Source organism: Lipotes vexillifer, unplaced genomic scaffold (assembly GCF_000442215.2).
Source record: "Lipotes vexillifer unplaced genomic scaffold, Lipotes_vexillifer_v1.1 scaffold642, whole genome shotgun sequence".
Classification (NCBI taxonomy): Eukaryota; Metazoa; Chordata; class Mammalia; order Artiodactyla; family Lipotidae; genus Lipotes; species Lipotes vexillifer.
The window spans coordinates 114,410-127,142 of record NW_006790101.1 but is presented as its reverse complement, the minus strand read 5'-3'; the positions used below and the strand labels follow the sequence as shown (position 1 = coordinate 127,142).

The 12,733-nt window shown below is 44.5% G+C and overlaps 1 protein-coding gene across 1 annotated transcript in view; it reads right to left on the bottom strand.

Moving 5' to 3' along the window:
• PCDH17 (protocadherin 17) overlaps nucleotides 1-6,559 on the bottom strand; it is a 101,729-nt gene extending 95,170 nt beyond the window's left edge. Inside the window, 1 exon segment of the mRNA XM_007463239.1 lies at nucleotides 3,989-6,559. Within this exon segment, the coding sequence (XP_007463301.1) occupies nucleotides 3,989-6,559 (2,571 nt within the window).
• Between the last annotated feature and the right edge of the window lie 6,174 nt (nucleotides 6,560-12,733).

Sequence of the window (12,733 nt, the reverse complement as noted above, 5' to 3'; positions counted from 1 at the left end):
TCCCCTTCCTTCTCAGCCCACCAAACCCCTCGAAATAGAGACGTATATCAAGTTTATGGAAATAAATACATGTAATTAATCAAACTGTACCGTATTGGAATAACACTGTAAAAACTCTTTAAAATCATAAATGAAAAAATTTGTTCACACACTTTGTGTTTGTTACTGAAATCACTAACATACTAGAGTATGAATTTTTGAAGATCATGGCCTTGAAAACTCATCTGAGTCTCAAGCCAAGAATCTCTTGTATTAGAGAAGTAGTAACAAGGCAGACAATGGTTAATGTTGCTATACGAAATACTGAGTTTATTGTCTACACTATGATACTTTAGTCCTCTATTCCTCAATCTCATTTTTATATATCTGTATTGATTATAAGTATTTATCATGTGTTTAATTTGCTTTTATTGAAAAGGCCATCCAGTTATATCAAAAGGATTTCCTCTTCCAGCATAAAAAATCTAAAATCAACCAAAATGTGAATCTTTTAAAACTGAACTGTAAAACACTGTGTAAGAATGTATTGCTTTTAAAAATGTATTTCAATAGATCTTATTCTGCTGGCTCAATATATTTTCTTCTATGACAGCATATTAAACTGACTACATTTTATGTGCTACCAAAAAAAAATATCTGAAAATACAGATGTTCCAACAAAACTGGAAATTTCTCCCACCAGTGAGAAGTCCCCAGCCTCCTCCCTCTACGTAGCATGACCTTCACTGAAAACACCTGTTGAAAAGTTACCCTGGGACAAATAATTCTTCATAAACCACGATTGGCAGTTACTCGTGACAATTAGTAAAAACCTCTACTTGATTTCAGATTCTCATATTAACCTATGAAATAATTCACATGGAAATTGCTCCTATGAAGAGTGCTTTTATAAATTTGCTATATATTTGCCTTACCTATCACAAAATCTGTATTCCTACTTTTCACAAATCACTTTTGTAGCTTTAAAATAAATAAAATATCTCATTATAACAATGCTATATTATGATTCACACCACTGAGGATATTTTAATCACTAGTCAATTGTTTAAACACTTCATAGACTGACTTTACTTGGGCTGAGAGACTTGAAGAAAATCTGCCATAAAATACTTTCTCCTGAACCACTGTTTCTACACCAGTTTACACGACTGTTCTGTATCCATTTTCAGTAAAAATACTCTCATGCCCCCAAACCTATATACCTTAATCTTAAAATTTTAGACCCTGCGATTCACACAAAATCTTTTGAGAAATTTGAACTTGAGTTATAACATGAGTCTTTTAAGTCCTAAAATTCCTGTTTCATATCACCACTCTTTACCATTCTATCTCAAAACAATTATGATATTATTTTCATTCCATCAATAGAAATACTCTGGGAATATTCTAAACAGCACCCAAGATGCTGGAAAATAAAGATAAACCAGACCTAGTAGCTGCCAGCCCAGTTGCACTGTGAATTAAAATTCTTCCTTCAGAAATATACACAAGATTAATAGTGTGTTTCCTCAGCAGGCTGTGTTAAATAAACACACGCTAATAAATGCACTTGAAACAAGAATATGGGATACCTGAACACTTTAATTTGGGCATGTCACCTCAGCACAAAGTGCAGCCCACTAGTTTAAAAAAAAAGAAAGACAGCCAGGTCACTGTAGTCAGCTTACTCTTTTCTCCATAATAGGCACTGAGAAAAACCTGACACATTTAAAAAGAAATTAACATACTAGGAATTTAAAAGGCATCCCTTATAGGACAACAAAAATTCAATAGAACACCAACAAAAAAAAGAGCTTGTTTTTTGAGGATATTTCCAGGGCAGAAGCAATATGGGCAACTGAGCCACTATGGAAACAATTTCAAGAACTTAAACATTTTCTGTGTCTTTATGGCATGAATTAAGATTCCAGAAGAAAGGGAATAGCAAGGAAGTTTGTCTCCTTTGTTTGCTGTTTAAACTCTCTCCCTCCCTTTGTGTGTGTGTGTGTGTGTGTGTGTGTGTGTGAAAGAGAGAGAGAGAGAGAGAGAGAGATTTGCTTTGGCTCAAGTTTTACTGCTAATGAGAGGAATCATCATCATACATCCCTTGGGCAATGACCAGCTTCAAGAACAGTACGGTGTAAACACTGTATAGGGACCCCTGTCCCTCAAAACCTCCTGGATACTTCTGTCCAACATTGTTCCTCGCTAATCTGACCAGGAATCAGGCTTGCTGAGAATTCTACTGCACAAACTTCATTTTTACTGGACCCTAAATAAGAATTCAACTCATAGTACTTGAAGTGAACGATTAAGCATTAACCCTCTGTGATATCTTTTTAACTGTCAATGGTAAAAATATAAGAAAAGTATATAACAAATGTGTATTTATAAAATGACTGCAAAAGATCTCTATATATATTTAACATATATCCCTCTAAAGAAATTATCATAAATACCAGTTTTACACACTCATAGACTTTCATAGAAACTACAGTTTTTATGGGAGGAATATCTTGTTCAGTTTTATATAAATCTCCAAAAAATCATGATTACTGGTGTGTAGTAAACACTGTAAAAAGTGGGATTTAATACTACAGTGGATACTCTAGTATTTGGTAGCGTCAAGTACGAGTCTGTTTTACAAGGACATTACCCTATTATAAGAAAATGTTCTGCTGAGTTTTAGTATTTGTTACACTTATGTTAAAAAGTATAAGATTATGAAATTGTACAACTCTGTTTTAATAATAAAAACAGTATTTGCTTTTTCAAAGCACAAAACTGTGAACAAATTATTTTCATTTGCCCCAGACTAATCTTCCTCCCAAAATGTCACTTTTAGTTAAACTCAATTTTGTATTTCAGGTATTGTTCATCCAGAGTAATTTGTAGCAACATGCATTCATAATAAGCAAGAATTAAGTTTTTTTCATAGCACAACTCAGTATGTGGAGAAAAGAAACTTGGTAGTAACTAGACACAGTATAGTCACCTGCTGTTGTTAGAGTCTAGTGTCCATGCTGGGTCAGTTTTTTTCATATTCCAATAACCTTAAATTATACTATCTAATATATATTAAATATCACCTAGATATACTGAAAATACTCAGTATGCAAACTAAATGCAACCTTGAATTCTTTTTGGTACATGTGCCTTTAGTGCAACTTTGCCTCCTGTTTTCAACAGCACAGAGTGAGTTCACCCCTCTAGTGTACTCTGTTCATCCCTCAATGACTCCAAGGAAGAAGACCAGGAAAAAAATCACAGGACAAAATAAATATAAACTTTTCATAGATAGATACTAGTCATTATCCAGAGCCTATATTTTTTCAAACTTATGAAAGATCTTCAGAGCATAATTCACATTTCCAAGCCTTAAGCTACACTTATGCATTGTGCTACAGTTTCAGCTGAAGAATAAATGAGATTCATGAGCACTTTTAAATATAAAACACTTTTTAAATATAAAAACTGATATTTTTCCCGGGGTGGGGAGTGAAACCTTATATCAAATTGATTCAGGCTCTGGAATTCTGACCGGTTGCTATGTTGTGCTTCAGGTAATTTACTTCTTAATATTGGGGTATACATTTCTTTCTTTTGCCATCAGATTTTTTTTTTAATGAAATAAAAATATTTTAAAGTCAATTAAACAATTTTTTTCTCTCTCTAGTAATCCTCTGTTGTGGAGAGAAATGTAGACCAACAAATAAAGTAAAATAAACTATGAAATACTGAACCCTGGTAACATTTTAAAACCTATAAAAATAAACTTTAAAAATGCAAAAATAAGACATTTACATCTTGTAGATTTTTGACTATTTACATGGGAGAAGTTATGTATAGAATACGTTGTACACGCAGTGGCAAAAGTGTAAATCCTTTTCATTTAAAAAAGTTCCCTGCTCACTGCTACTAGCAGTGTGGCTAGTCCTGTTCCAAAGGTTTCAGGACAGCTCCAAAACCAGCAAAATGTGAAATCCCAGTTATGCTAAGAGTCTCCTACCTGAATTATGGACATCCGAGTGGCCGGGGTCTCGTTCGCATTAGTCCCTTGTCCGGTGAAGCTGGTGTGGCAGCCCGCGTGTCCCTGAGGGACAGTCAGATTGTTGGAGGACGGTTTGAGATACATCACCTCCGACCGGGGTGAGCTGAGGGGCAGGCGGGTCTGGTAGTCGAAGTACATGGGGGAGGTAGCCAGGGAGGGGCTGCTCACCACGTTCATGACGTTCATGGCGTTCCTCTCTTCCACCTCGCTCTGTACCAGCATGATATCATTTTTGTTGATCTTCTTTTTCTTGCCCTTGCCCCCGCCCAGCTGCGGGTGGCTGTACTCGGCGATGCGGCAGTTGTAAGTGCGGATCTCCTTGTTTTCGCGCTTGCACTTGACGGCGATGGTGATCATGGCCGCTAGGAGGATGATGGAGATAGTGCTCAGAGTCACTATGAGCGGCAGCGACATGTCCCAGTGGTGCTGCTCGCCGTTCACCCGGGGAACCCCCTCGGGCAAAGAGCCGCTCACCGAGCGGATGATGAGCTTGGCCACCGCCGACAGAGTGGGCTTGCCGTGGTCAGTCACCTTCACTACCAGCTCCACCACCGGCGTCACGTCCTCCCAGAAAGGGTGCAGCGTGCGGATCTCGCCGCTGGATGGATCGATTTCAAACAGGTGGTCGTCGTTACCGTCTACTATCTCGTAGGTGAGGCGTCCGCTCTCGCCGAAGTCGCTGTCAAGGGCGCGTACTGTGCTCACCAGGTAGCCTAGCCCGGCGTTGCGCGGCACCTGCAGTTCAGCCGTGTCGTTCTGCAACGTTGGCAGCACGATCACCGGAGCGTTGTCATTCACGTCTAGCACTGTCACCCTCACAGTGGCGTTGCTCTCCAAGTGCGCGGGCGCCCCGGAGTCCTTAGCAAGCACCTTGAACTCAAAAGCCTTGGTCTGCTCGTAGTTAAAGGAGCGCAGGGCGTATATGGCCCCGTTGGTGGGGTTCACAGACACATAGGTGTAGATGGACACGTCGCCGATGTGCGAAGGCAGGATGGAGTAGGACACTGTGCCGTTTTGGCCCAGGTCAGGGTCCTGGGCAAGCACCGAGCCCAGGTACTCTCCTGGGATGTTGTTCTCGTGCACTTGCAGCACATAGAGTCCCTTGGTGAAGCGAGGCGGGTTGTCATTCTCATCCAGAATCTTGACGGCGAACGACTTGGTGGAGTTGAGTGGAGGCGAGCCCCCGTCCCGTGCCACGATTGTTACGTTGTACTCGTCCTGTGTCTCGCGGTCCAACGGGCGGTCAGTCACCACCGTGTAAAAGTTGTCGTAGTTCTCCTCAAGTTTGAAGGGCACGGAACCGCCCGGCCCGCCCAGGCCGCCGCCCGCCCCTCCTCCGCCCAGGACCCTGCACTGCAGCTGCCCGTTCTTGCCCGAGTCTCGGTCAGTGACCCGCACCAGAGCGATGACGGTGCCGGGCGGAGCGGCCTCGCTCAGCGCCCCCTGGCGCACGGAGACAAAACCAATGGACGGAGCGTTGTCATTGCGGTCGATGAGCTTGACAGTGACCTTGCAGTGGGCCGGGATGGGGTTGGGACCCAGGTCTCGGGCCTGCACGTCGATCTCCAGCATCCCATTCTCCTCATAGTCGAGGTTGCCCTTGACACGGATCAGGCCGGTCTTGGGGTCGATAGAGAAGAGCTCCCGCACGCGGTCGGGCACATAGCTGCTGAAAGAGTAGAGCACTTCGCCGTTGGGACCCTCGTCGGCGTCGGTGGCATTCAGATCAATGACCACGGTGCCCAGAGGGGCGTTCTCGGGCAACTCCACCAGGTAGGACGGCGCCTCAAAGACGGGGCTGTTGTCGTTAGAGTCAATCACCTTCACGTTGATCTGCACGGTGGCCGAGCGCGGCGGCTCGCCGCCATCCAGAGCGGTCAGCACGAGCGTGTGGTGGTTCTGCTGCTCGCGGTCCAGGGCCTTCTGGATAACCAGCTCTGGGAACTTGGTGCCGTCGCCGCGGGACTTGACGTCCAGCGCGAAGAGGCCGTGGTCGTCGCGCGTAAGCAGATAGGTGCGGAGCCCGTTCTCGCCCGCGTCGGGGTCATGCGCACTGGTGAGGGGGAAGCGGGTGCCAGGGGCCGCGTTCTCTGAGATGTCCATCTCAATCTGGTCCGACGGGAAGGAGGGAGCATTGTCGTTGATGTCCTGGATCTCTACCTTGATCATGCAGATCTCCTTGTCGTTGGCAAACACCTCGAGGGACAGCTGACACTTGGCGTTGTGGCGGCACAGGGACTCGCGGTCGATGCGCTGCTTCGTGTAGAGGAGTCCGCTGTCGGCTTCCACGTCCAGCAGGTGCGGCGCCGAGTTCTCCAGCACCCGGTAGCTACCCGACTTGCTTCGCCCGCCGCCACCGCCACCGCCACCTCGCTCTGCGGGCGGAAGCCCAGGCTGCAGTCGAGCATCCTTGCCAATGTTGCCGATCACCGTGCCGGCCCCTTGCTCCTCAGGCACGGAGTAGTTCAGGTTTTTGAGCGTCAGGGCAGGGGCCCATAGGAGGAAACAGCAGCAGATGGAAAGGTACATCCCAGACCGGTGGGGTGCTGTCAGGAGCAGCCGGACTGGAGGGGCGAGTGGATGGGTGCGCGCCAGCTTGGGGCCCAGGCGCAGCGTGCGCCCCCGACCCAAGCCACAAGTCTATGGATCCTTCCTTCCTTCTGCTCCCGGCTGCGGCACCCGGCGGTCTCTCTTTATTCCGCTCAAGTTCCCTGAACCTGTTGATCTACAGCATCCGCACTGGGCGAGAAGCAGCGGTGCAGCAATGCTGCAGGGGCACTGAGCAAGGCGGCGGCTCCCTGCAGCTGGGGGCGAGCCCGGAGCTTTGTCTCTCCCGCCCGGACTTCGGGCGACTCAAACTTGAGCGATGAGACCAGCGATAAGAAGGAAATCGCGTTTGGGAAGGATGATAATGAGCTAAAGAATCCGTAGGTTTTCCTCGCTCCCGCTAGGGCGCTGCAAATCCACTCCAGCTTTTTCCTCCGGAATACTCTTCACATCGGGTGGGGGAGGGAGCAGGGAGGTGTGTCTCTAGGCAGATCAGAAAGTGAAATCCTTACTTGTTTCTCCTCTCCTGTGATGAAATTGTTGGGGATGAGGAACAACGAAGAGACAGTCAGATATATTTTGAAGCTTCAAAATAGCCGGAGCCCTGTGAATTGTCTGCTTGCTTCGCGGGTTGGTCTGTTTTCAGGCGGTGTTTTGCTGCATTTAGAGATCTAATCTTGCATTGCTGGCTGAGGCAGCGGTGGCGGCAGACTGCATCTCCCAGCCAAGGATATATATTTTTTTCCCTCTCTCTCTCTCCCTGTCTCTCTCTCCCTGTCTCTCTCTCCCTGTCTCTCCCTCTCTCTCTCTCTCTCTCTCTCTCTCTCTCTCTCTCCTTTCCGAGCAGCCAAAGGGAGGGGAGGAAATGCAACGCAAAGAACTAGTGTCCCGATTTGTAGTTTCCTCCCTCCACGAGGCTCCTCCCTCTCTTCCTCGGAAAACGATCTTCCCCAAGTCAAGAAAGCCACAGACTGATCAGCATTTGCGGTTTGAGTCTACTGGGAGGGGGAAAAAATGTATAGATGTATCTCCGCCTCTGCTGGTAGAACACACTCTGTAATTTCTCTACGCTGAGCTAATAGCCGCCGCTACCATCCCATTCTCTCCCCACGAGCAAGGACTTCTCTCGATGCAGTTTAATTCCAGTTTGCTTTTCTTCCCAGGCGAAAGGAAATCAACAGGCAACTCATGGTTGGATGTGCAGATTTGAAGGGGAAGGGAGAGGCGGAATAAAAAAGAAGGGGGAGCCACCCTCCCAGTCCTCGCACACACACTCTCCCTGTCTCTCGCTAGAAGGAAAACAGTCTCTGCATTCACAGGGCTGGGCTGTCAAGTGCCCCTCTTTTCTTTCTATTCAGCATCTCCTTCCAATGGCCCTGCCTCCCAGGTCTCTTCATCTAGAAAGGAAAACCTTGGCGAGGAATAAAAGTGGTGAATATTTGAAGCGAATAAAGTGTGGGCTTTTTTTTTTTCTTTCTTTCTTCAATTTTTTCTATAGTAGGAGGAGTGGGCTGGATGAAAGGAACGCATCAAGGTTTGGCGTGATGCATTCTGCAGTCTCGCTCTCGCAGACTCTCTGGGAGACTATAGCGAGGGCAGCGGGCGAGGAGCTGCGGCCGCCGCGGTCCAGCCAGGGGAGCCCTCCCCGGGTAGCTACCGCCCAGGGGATGCTAGGCACGGGTCTGTCTACACACTATTTTGGGTTGTCGAGGCGCCTCGACAAACGGGAATGACACATCCAGAAATGCAGGTGTTCCGATCTGCCGGATGAGTCAGAAGTAGCGTAACGAATCGTATTCACTCTCGCCTCATCGTCCTCCCTTCACAGACATTAGTTGTGGCTTCTTCCTAACGCTTTCTCTGACTCACTCTACAGAAAGAAAAGCCAGATTCATGTTTTGGATAAAAAGAAAAAGCGAGAGAAAGGGAGGTAGGGAAGGAAGGAGGTGAAGCTGAATCCAGCAGCACTTTTACTCTACCTCTTTCTGCCGGAGTCCGAGGCTCTGGATAGCAAGGCGTCTGTTTTGCAAGGTGTATTTATTTAAAAACAAAAACAAAACAAAACAACGACCAAAAACCTTCCCTTTTTGTTAGGCGTAAGGAACCCCCAAATCTTTCAGAGTCTTGGGGGAAAAAAAAGGAAAAAAAAATCTGGATTACAGTGACTGTTCACAGCTTAGCCCCGCATCATATTTCATGATTTTCCTCTCAATGTTCTCTATTCACAAAGTCCAACACCGGTGTGCGTAGTTAATTGTGCAGTCCGTTGTGGAGGTTTTTTTTTTAGGGGGGGGGTTCCTCCTTTTTTTGTCACGGGTGGTCTCTTTCAGTCTGTTGCCTGTCACGATCAGCTCACAGCCTGCGAAAGACGTGCGGATTTCAAAGCAAATATATCCATCTCCGCAAGCAAAGCATCGGTGGAAATGAAAGGTGAAAATTCAACAGTTGGAGTAGCGTCTCCCCAGCCGCCCTCCGCGCTGCCGCATTCGCGGGGCTCGCAGTCCCTGCTTTCTCCCCAGCGTCTCTTGCTGACTGAGTCTATTCACCTCACGCCGCCGCTTAAACATTGATACTGATTTCCTGCCAGCCAATCCGCGCGAGGAGCAAGGCTCTGCCTCCTCTGCCCGCGCCCAATGTAAGGCGGAGGAGAGACTGGCGGGGGCGGAGCTCGGAGCCCCAGAGCTTCAGAGCCATTGATTAGATCAGTTACGTGGGAGACCAGCCGGGCTAGCCGAGCCCCGTGTGTGCTGTGGCGGCTTTGCCCAGGGCCTCGCCGCAGGGTCTCCCGAGTCTTTAACTACCGGGAGAAACGCCTCCACAGTCTTCCTCTGGAAAAGAAAGAATTAAAAAAAAAAAAAAGTCTGGCAGCGATTTATTTATTGTTTTATCCGGTGTACACGGAAACCGGAATCGCAGCGAGCTTGTAGAATAGGGTAGCTGCGGTTTTCCTGATGGGTTTCTGTATACACACACACACACGCGTGCGCGCGCGCGCGCGCTCACCACTCTTTCACACCAAGGGAGGCGCAGATCTCTTGCCTGCGCATGGACCCATCTAAATGAGGTGCAGAGGGATATGTGTGTATATGTATGTGGGGTGTATGTGTGTGTTTCTGAGGCGTGTTGTGTGTGTTGTGTATTACAGTGAGTGTGTGTAAATGCGAGGGCTAGCGCGCCCGCTTCTGCCCCGCGCTGGTGGCAACACACCGCGAGCAACAGCAATCAATATGTAACTTTCTTTATCCTCGGAGAAAAATCAGCTGTTCCCAGGCACCGCGGCAAGGAAAGTCACTTGATTATATAGTGTTTCAGAAGAAAGCAAAAGCCCAGTGAGAGAACGTGTCTCCTCAGAGGAAAAGCGCCTCTCCTCTAAGGAGAGAGGCTTACGGTCAATTAAAGCTTTGTAGCTTGTTAAAACTCAAATCTGGCTAAATAATACTTAGAGCTTTACCGTTTTCAGTCGCCAGCATTCTCAGCCCAGATTCAAAGTAAAGCGGACATCCATACACGCACTCATAATAGTTCTCGAGGGGTTTTGTTTACCTTATTATTAAAGATCCGTATGGAAATTTGAATGTTATATCCTTAAGACCAAATAAGTTGATGACCACGTTTGCCAAAGCTTCTTTGCGTAGAAACTGAACTATAACGGTGAAGACCGATCAGTGGGAGATCTGTTAAGATTCATGCTTTCTAACTTGGTAGTTACTGATAATGCACCCTAATAAAGAAAAGAAAAAAAAGATTCATGCTTTCTAAGTAATACCACCACCACTACCACCACCACACACACACACACACACACACACACACACACACACACACACAGAAAGAGAGAGAGAGAGAGAGATAGTCCTGATTCATCTACTTCTTCTGCAGTTCTTAATCTCAGAGATTCTTTCTCCCCAAACTATTATCACAAACATCCACAAGCGATGACTGCTTTGTTCGTGATCCAGCCGTTCTGGGAAAGAACGCCAAAGAAAACTGAAGTATTGAAATAGAAAAGGTGAGTGTTTTGATTGCTAGAGTATTGATCGCAATTCATAAATACTGAAGTAAAGTTGCCATTTATAACTTGTGAATGACTAACGTGTAAGTCTGTAACATAAATCATTCAAAATTCAAAGAAAATCAAATCCAGACCAATTACAAGAAAGTTCTGATGATTGTTGTAGGGATAATTGCTTAAAGATTCAGATAAAGGAGCTATTTATTTCCCAGAGGATTCAATGAGACAACCTACAGTCTAAATTTGCAGTGTGATCTGGATCCAAAATTCACCACTCCCTTAAGAGACTAACAGTTTAAAAATTCAAAGAGGTGCTCTTTACAGCCAGACCTTCAAATCCTAAAATGTCTTTATATATATTTTTAATAGTTTGTCATGCACGTACTTTTGCTAAACAGGGGAGCTACAGCTTTGTTGACATCTGGATTGTTTTGCTGAGTGGGTGCCTAACCGCACTGTCGCATGAAACCTCACCGTTACATTTCTCAGGAAGGGGTTAGTATCTCTGTTCTAATGCATGTACCTTGAAATCTGAAGTGTAGAGGCATTAAAAGCAGCCGTTAACTTAAATCAAGAGTAGAGAATGCACACTCATTTTTAATCATTACTTTTAAATTTTTTAAATTTATTTCTGGCTGTGTTGCCTCTTCGTTGCTGTGCGTGGGCTTTCTCTAGTTGCGGGAGCAGGGGCTTCTCATTGAGGTAGCTTCTCCTGCAGAGCACGGGCTCTAGGCCCTTGGGCTTCAGTAACTGTGGCACACGGGCTCAGTAGTTGTGGCGCACAGACTTAGCTGCTCCACGGCATGTGGGATCTTCCTGGACGAGGGCTGGAACCCGTGTTCCCTGCATTGGCAGGCAGATTCTTAACCACTGCGCCACCAGGGAAGCCCCTCATTATTTTTTAAATATGAAAAATCTATGATTTTTATATTTGCAATACATACTAATTCAAGGAAAGTCATAAAATATCCTTACTTGAGGTTTACAATAAAGCAAAAACAAAAGGATGAAAAGCTTCCAAGGAAAGGTTAATATGGCTTATTGATTATTCTTAATTAGAAGTGCTGTTATGCAAACGAGGGGAAAACCACAGTGTCTAAGAAGAGAACAGTGAGAGATATAAACACATACTCATAGACACCAATTTGTCCACCACCCCTCCAGAGTAATTGTAACACCTCCCCCTAGTGTATATATAGAGAACTACCATGATTATGGTGAATACCCCATGGTTTCAGCAAAAGGGAGCAAAACAGAACTACTACTACATATTAGATACCTTACTCATATATTAATTTGAAGTATTGAGTTCTGTTGTTGAAGATCGACATGTACCCACAATAATTAATTTTAATCTTTATGTCTCATCCCTATTTCATTTTTAAAGGAAATGAAATCAGATTCCAATTGTTTGACGTCCCTTTAGCCAGATACAATTTTTAAAACTGTAATCACTCCTAATTTGTAACCCTTTCTTAAATTCTATTTTTCCCCAAACAATTTTTCTGTTTAAGATACCGGTTTTGAGTAATTTCTTTTTAACTATTCTTAAAATATTGATCTCAATTTTTAAAAAAAGAGATGATATAAATATTGTTAAACAGTTCAAAGATCCTATTGGTTTTTATACCATAGTAGGCTATGGACATAAGCATTCTAGCTGAGGAATCCAGAGGACCACAGAGTTGAGTGTAGCTCACGATACCTAGAATCTCATATTTCTAAGAAAAGACTGGTTGATAATCATGAGTTGTAATTACAAATGATAGTCTCAACCTTAAACCAAAATTATTTTATTCCTTTATTATTATACATATATTGAACATCCAAAAATCTTGTGTGATTCCATCAAAATATAAATATATGCACACTCATTGAGAAAAAGTACTGAGAAATACTCATATAAACATAACATTATTTCATTAATAAGATATTATGCTATTCTAGGTGAGTTTTAAAATAAGTTGATTATGTTGGAACAGCTTCAAACAGAGAAGTATTAAGGTCTATTTTTATAGACTGATAAAGGCTGATTAATGCTACTACATTAAATCTATAATTGAATATCATTAATAATCTTAAAATGCTATTTTATGACTTTTTTTTGTTATATAAGGTATTTAATTTTGTCTCTGAGAGACCCT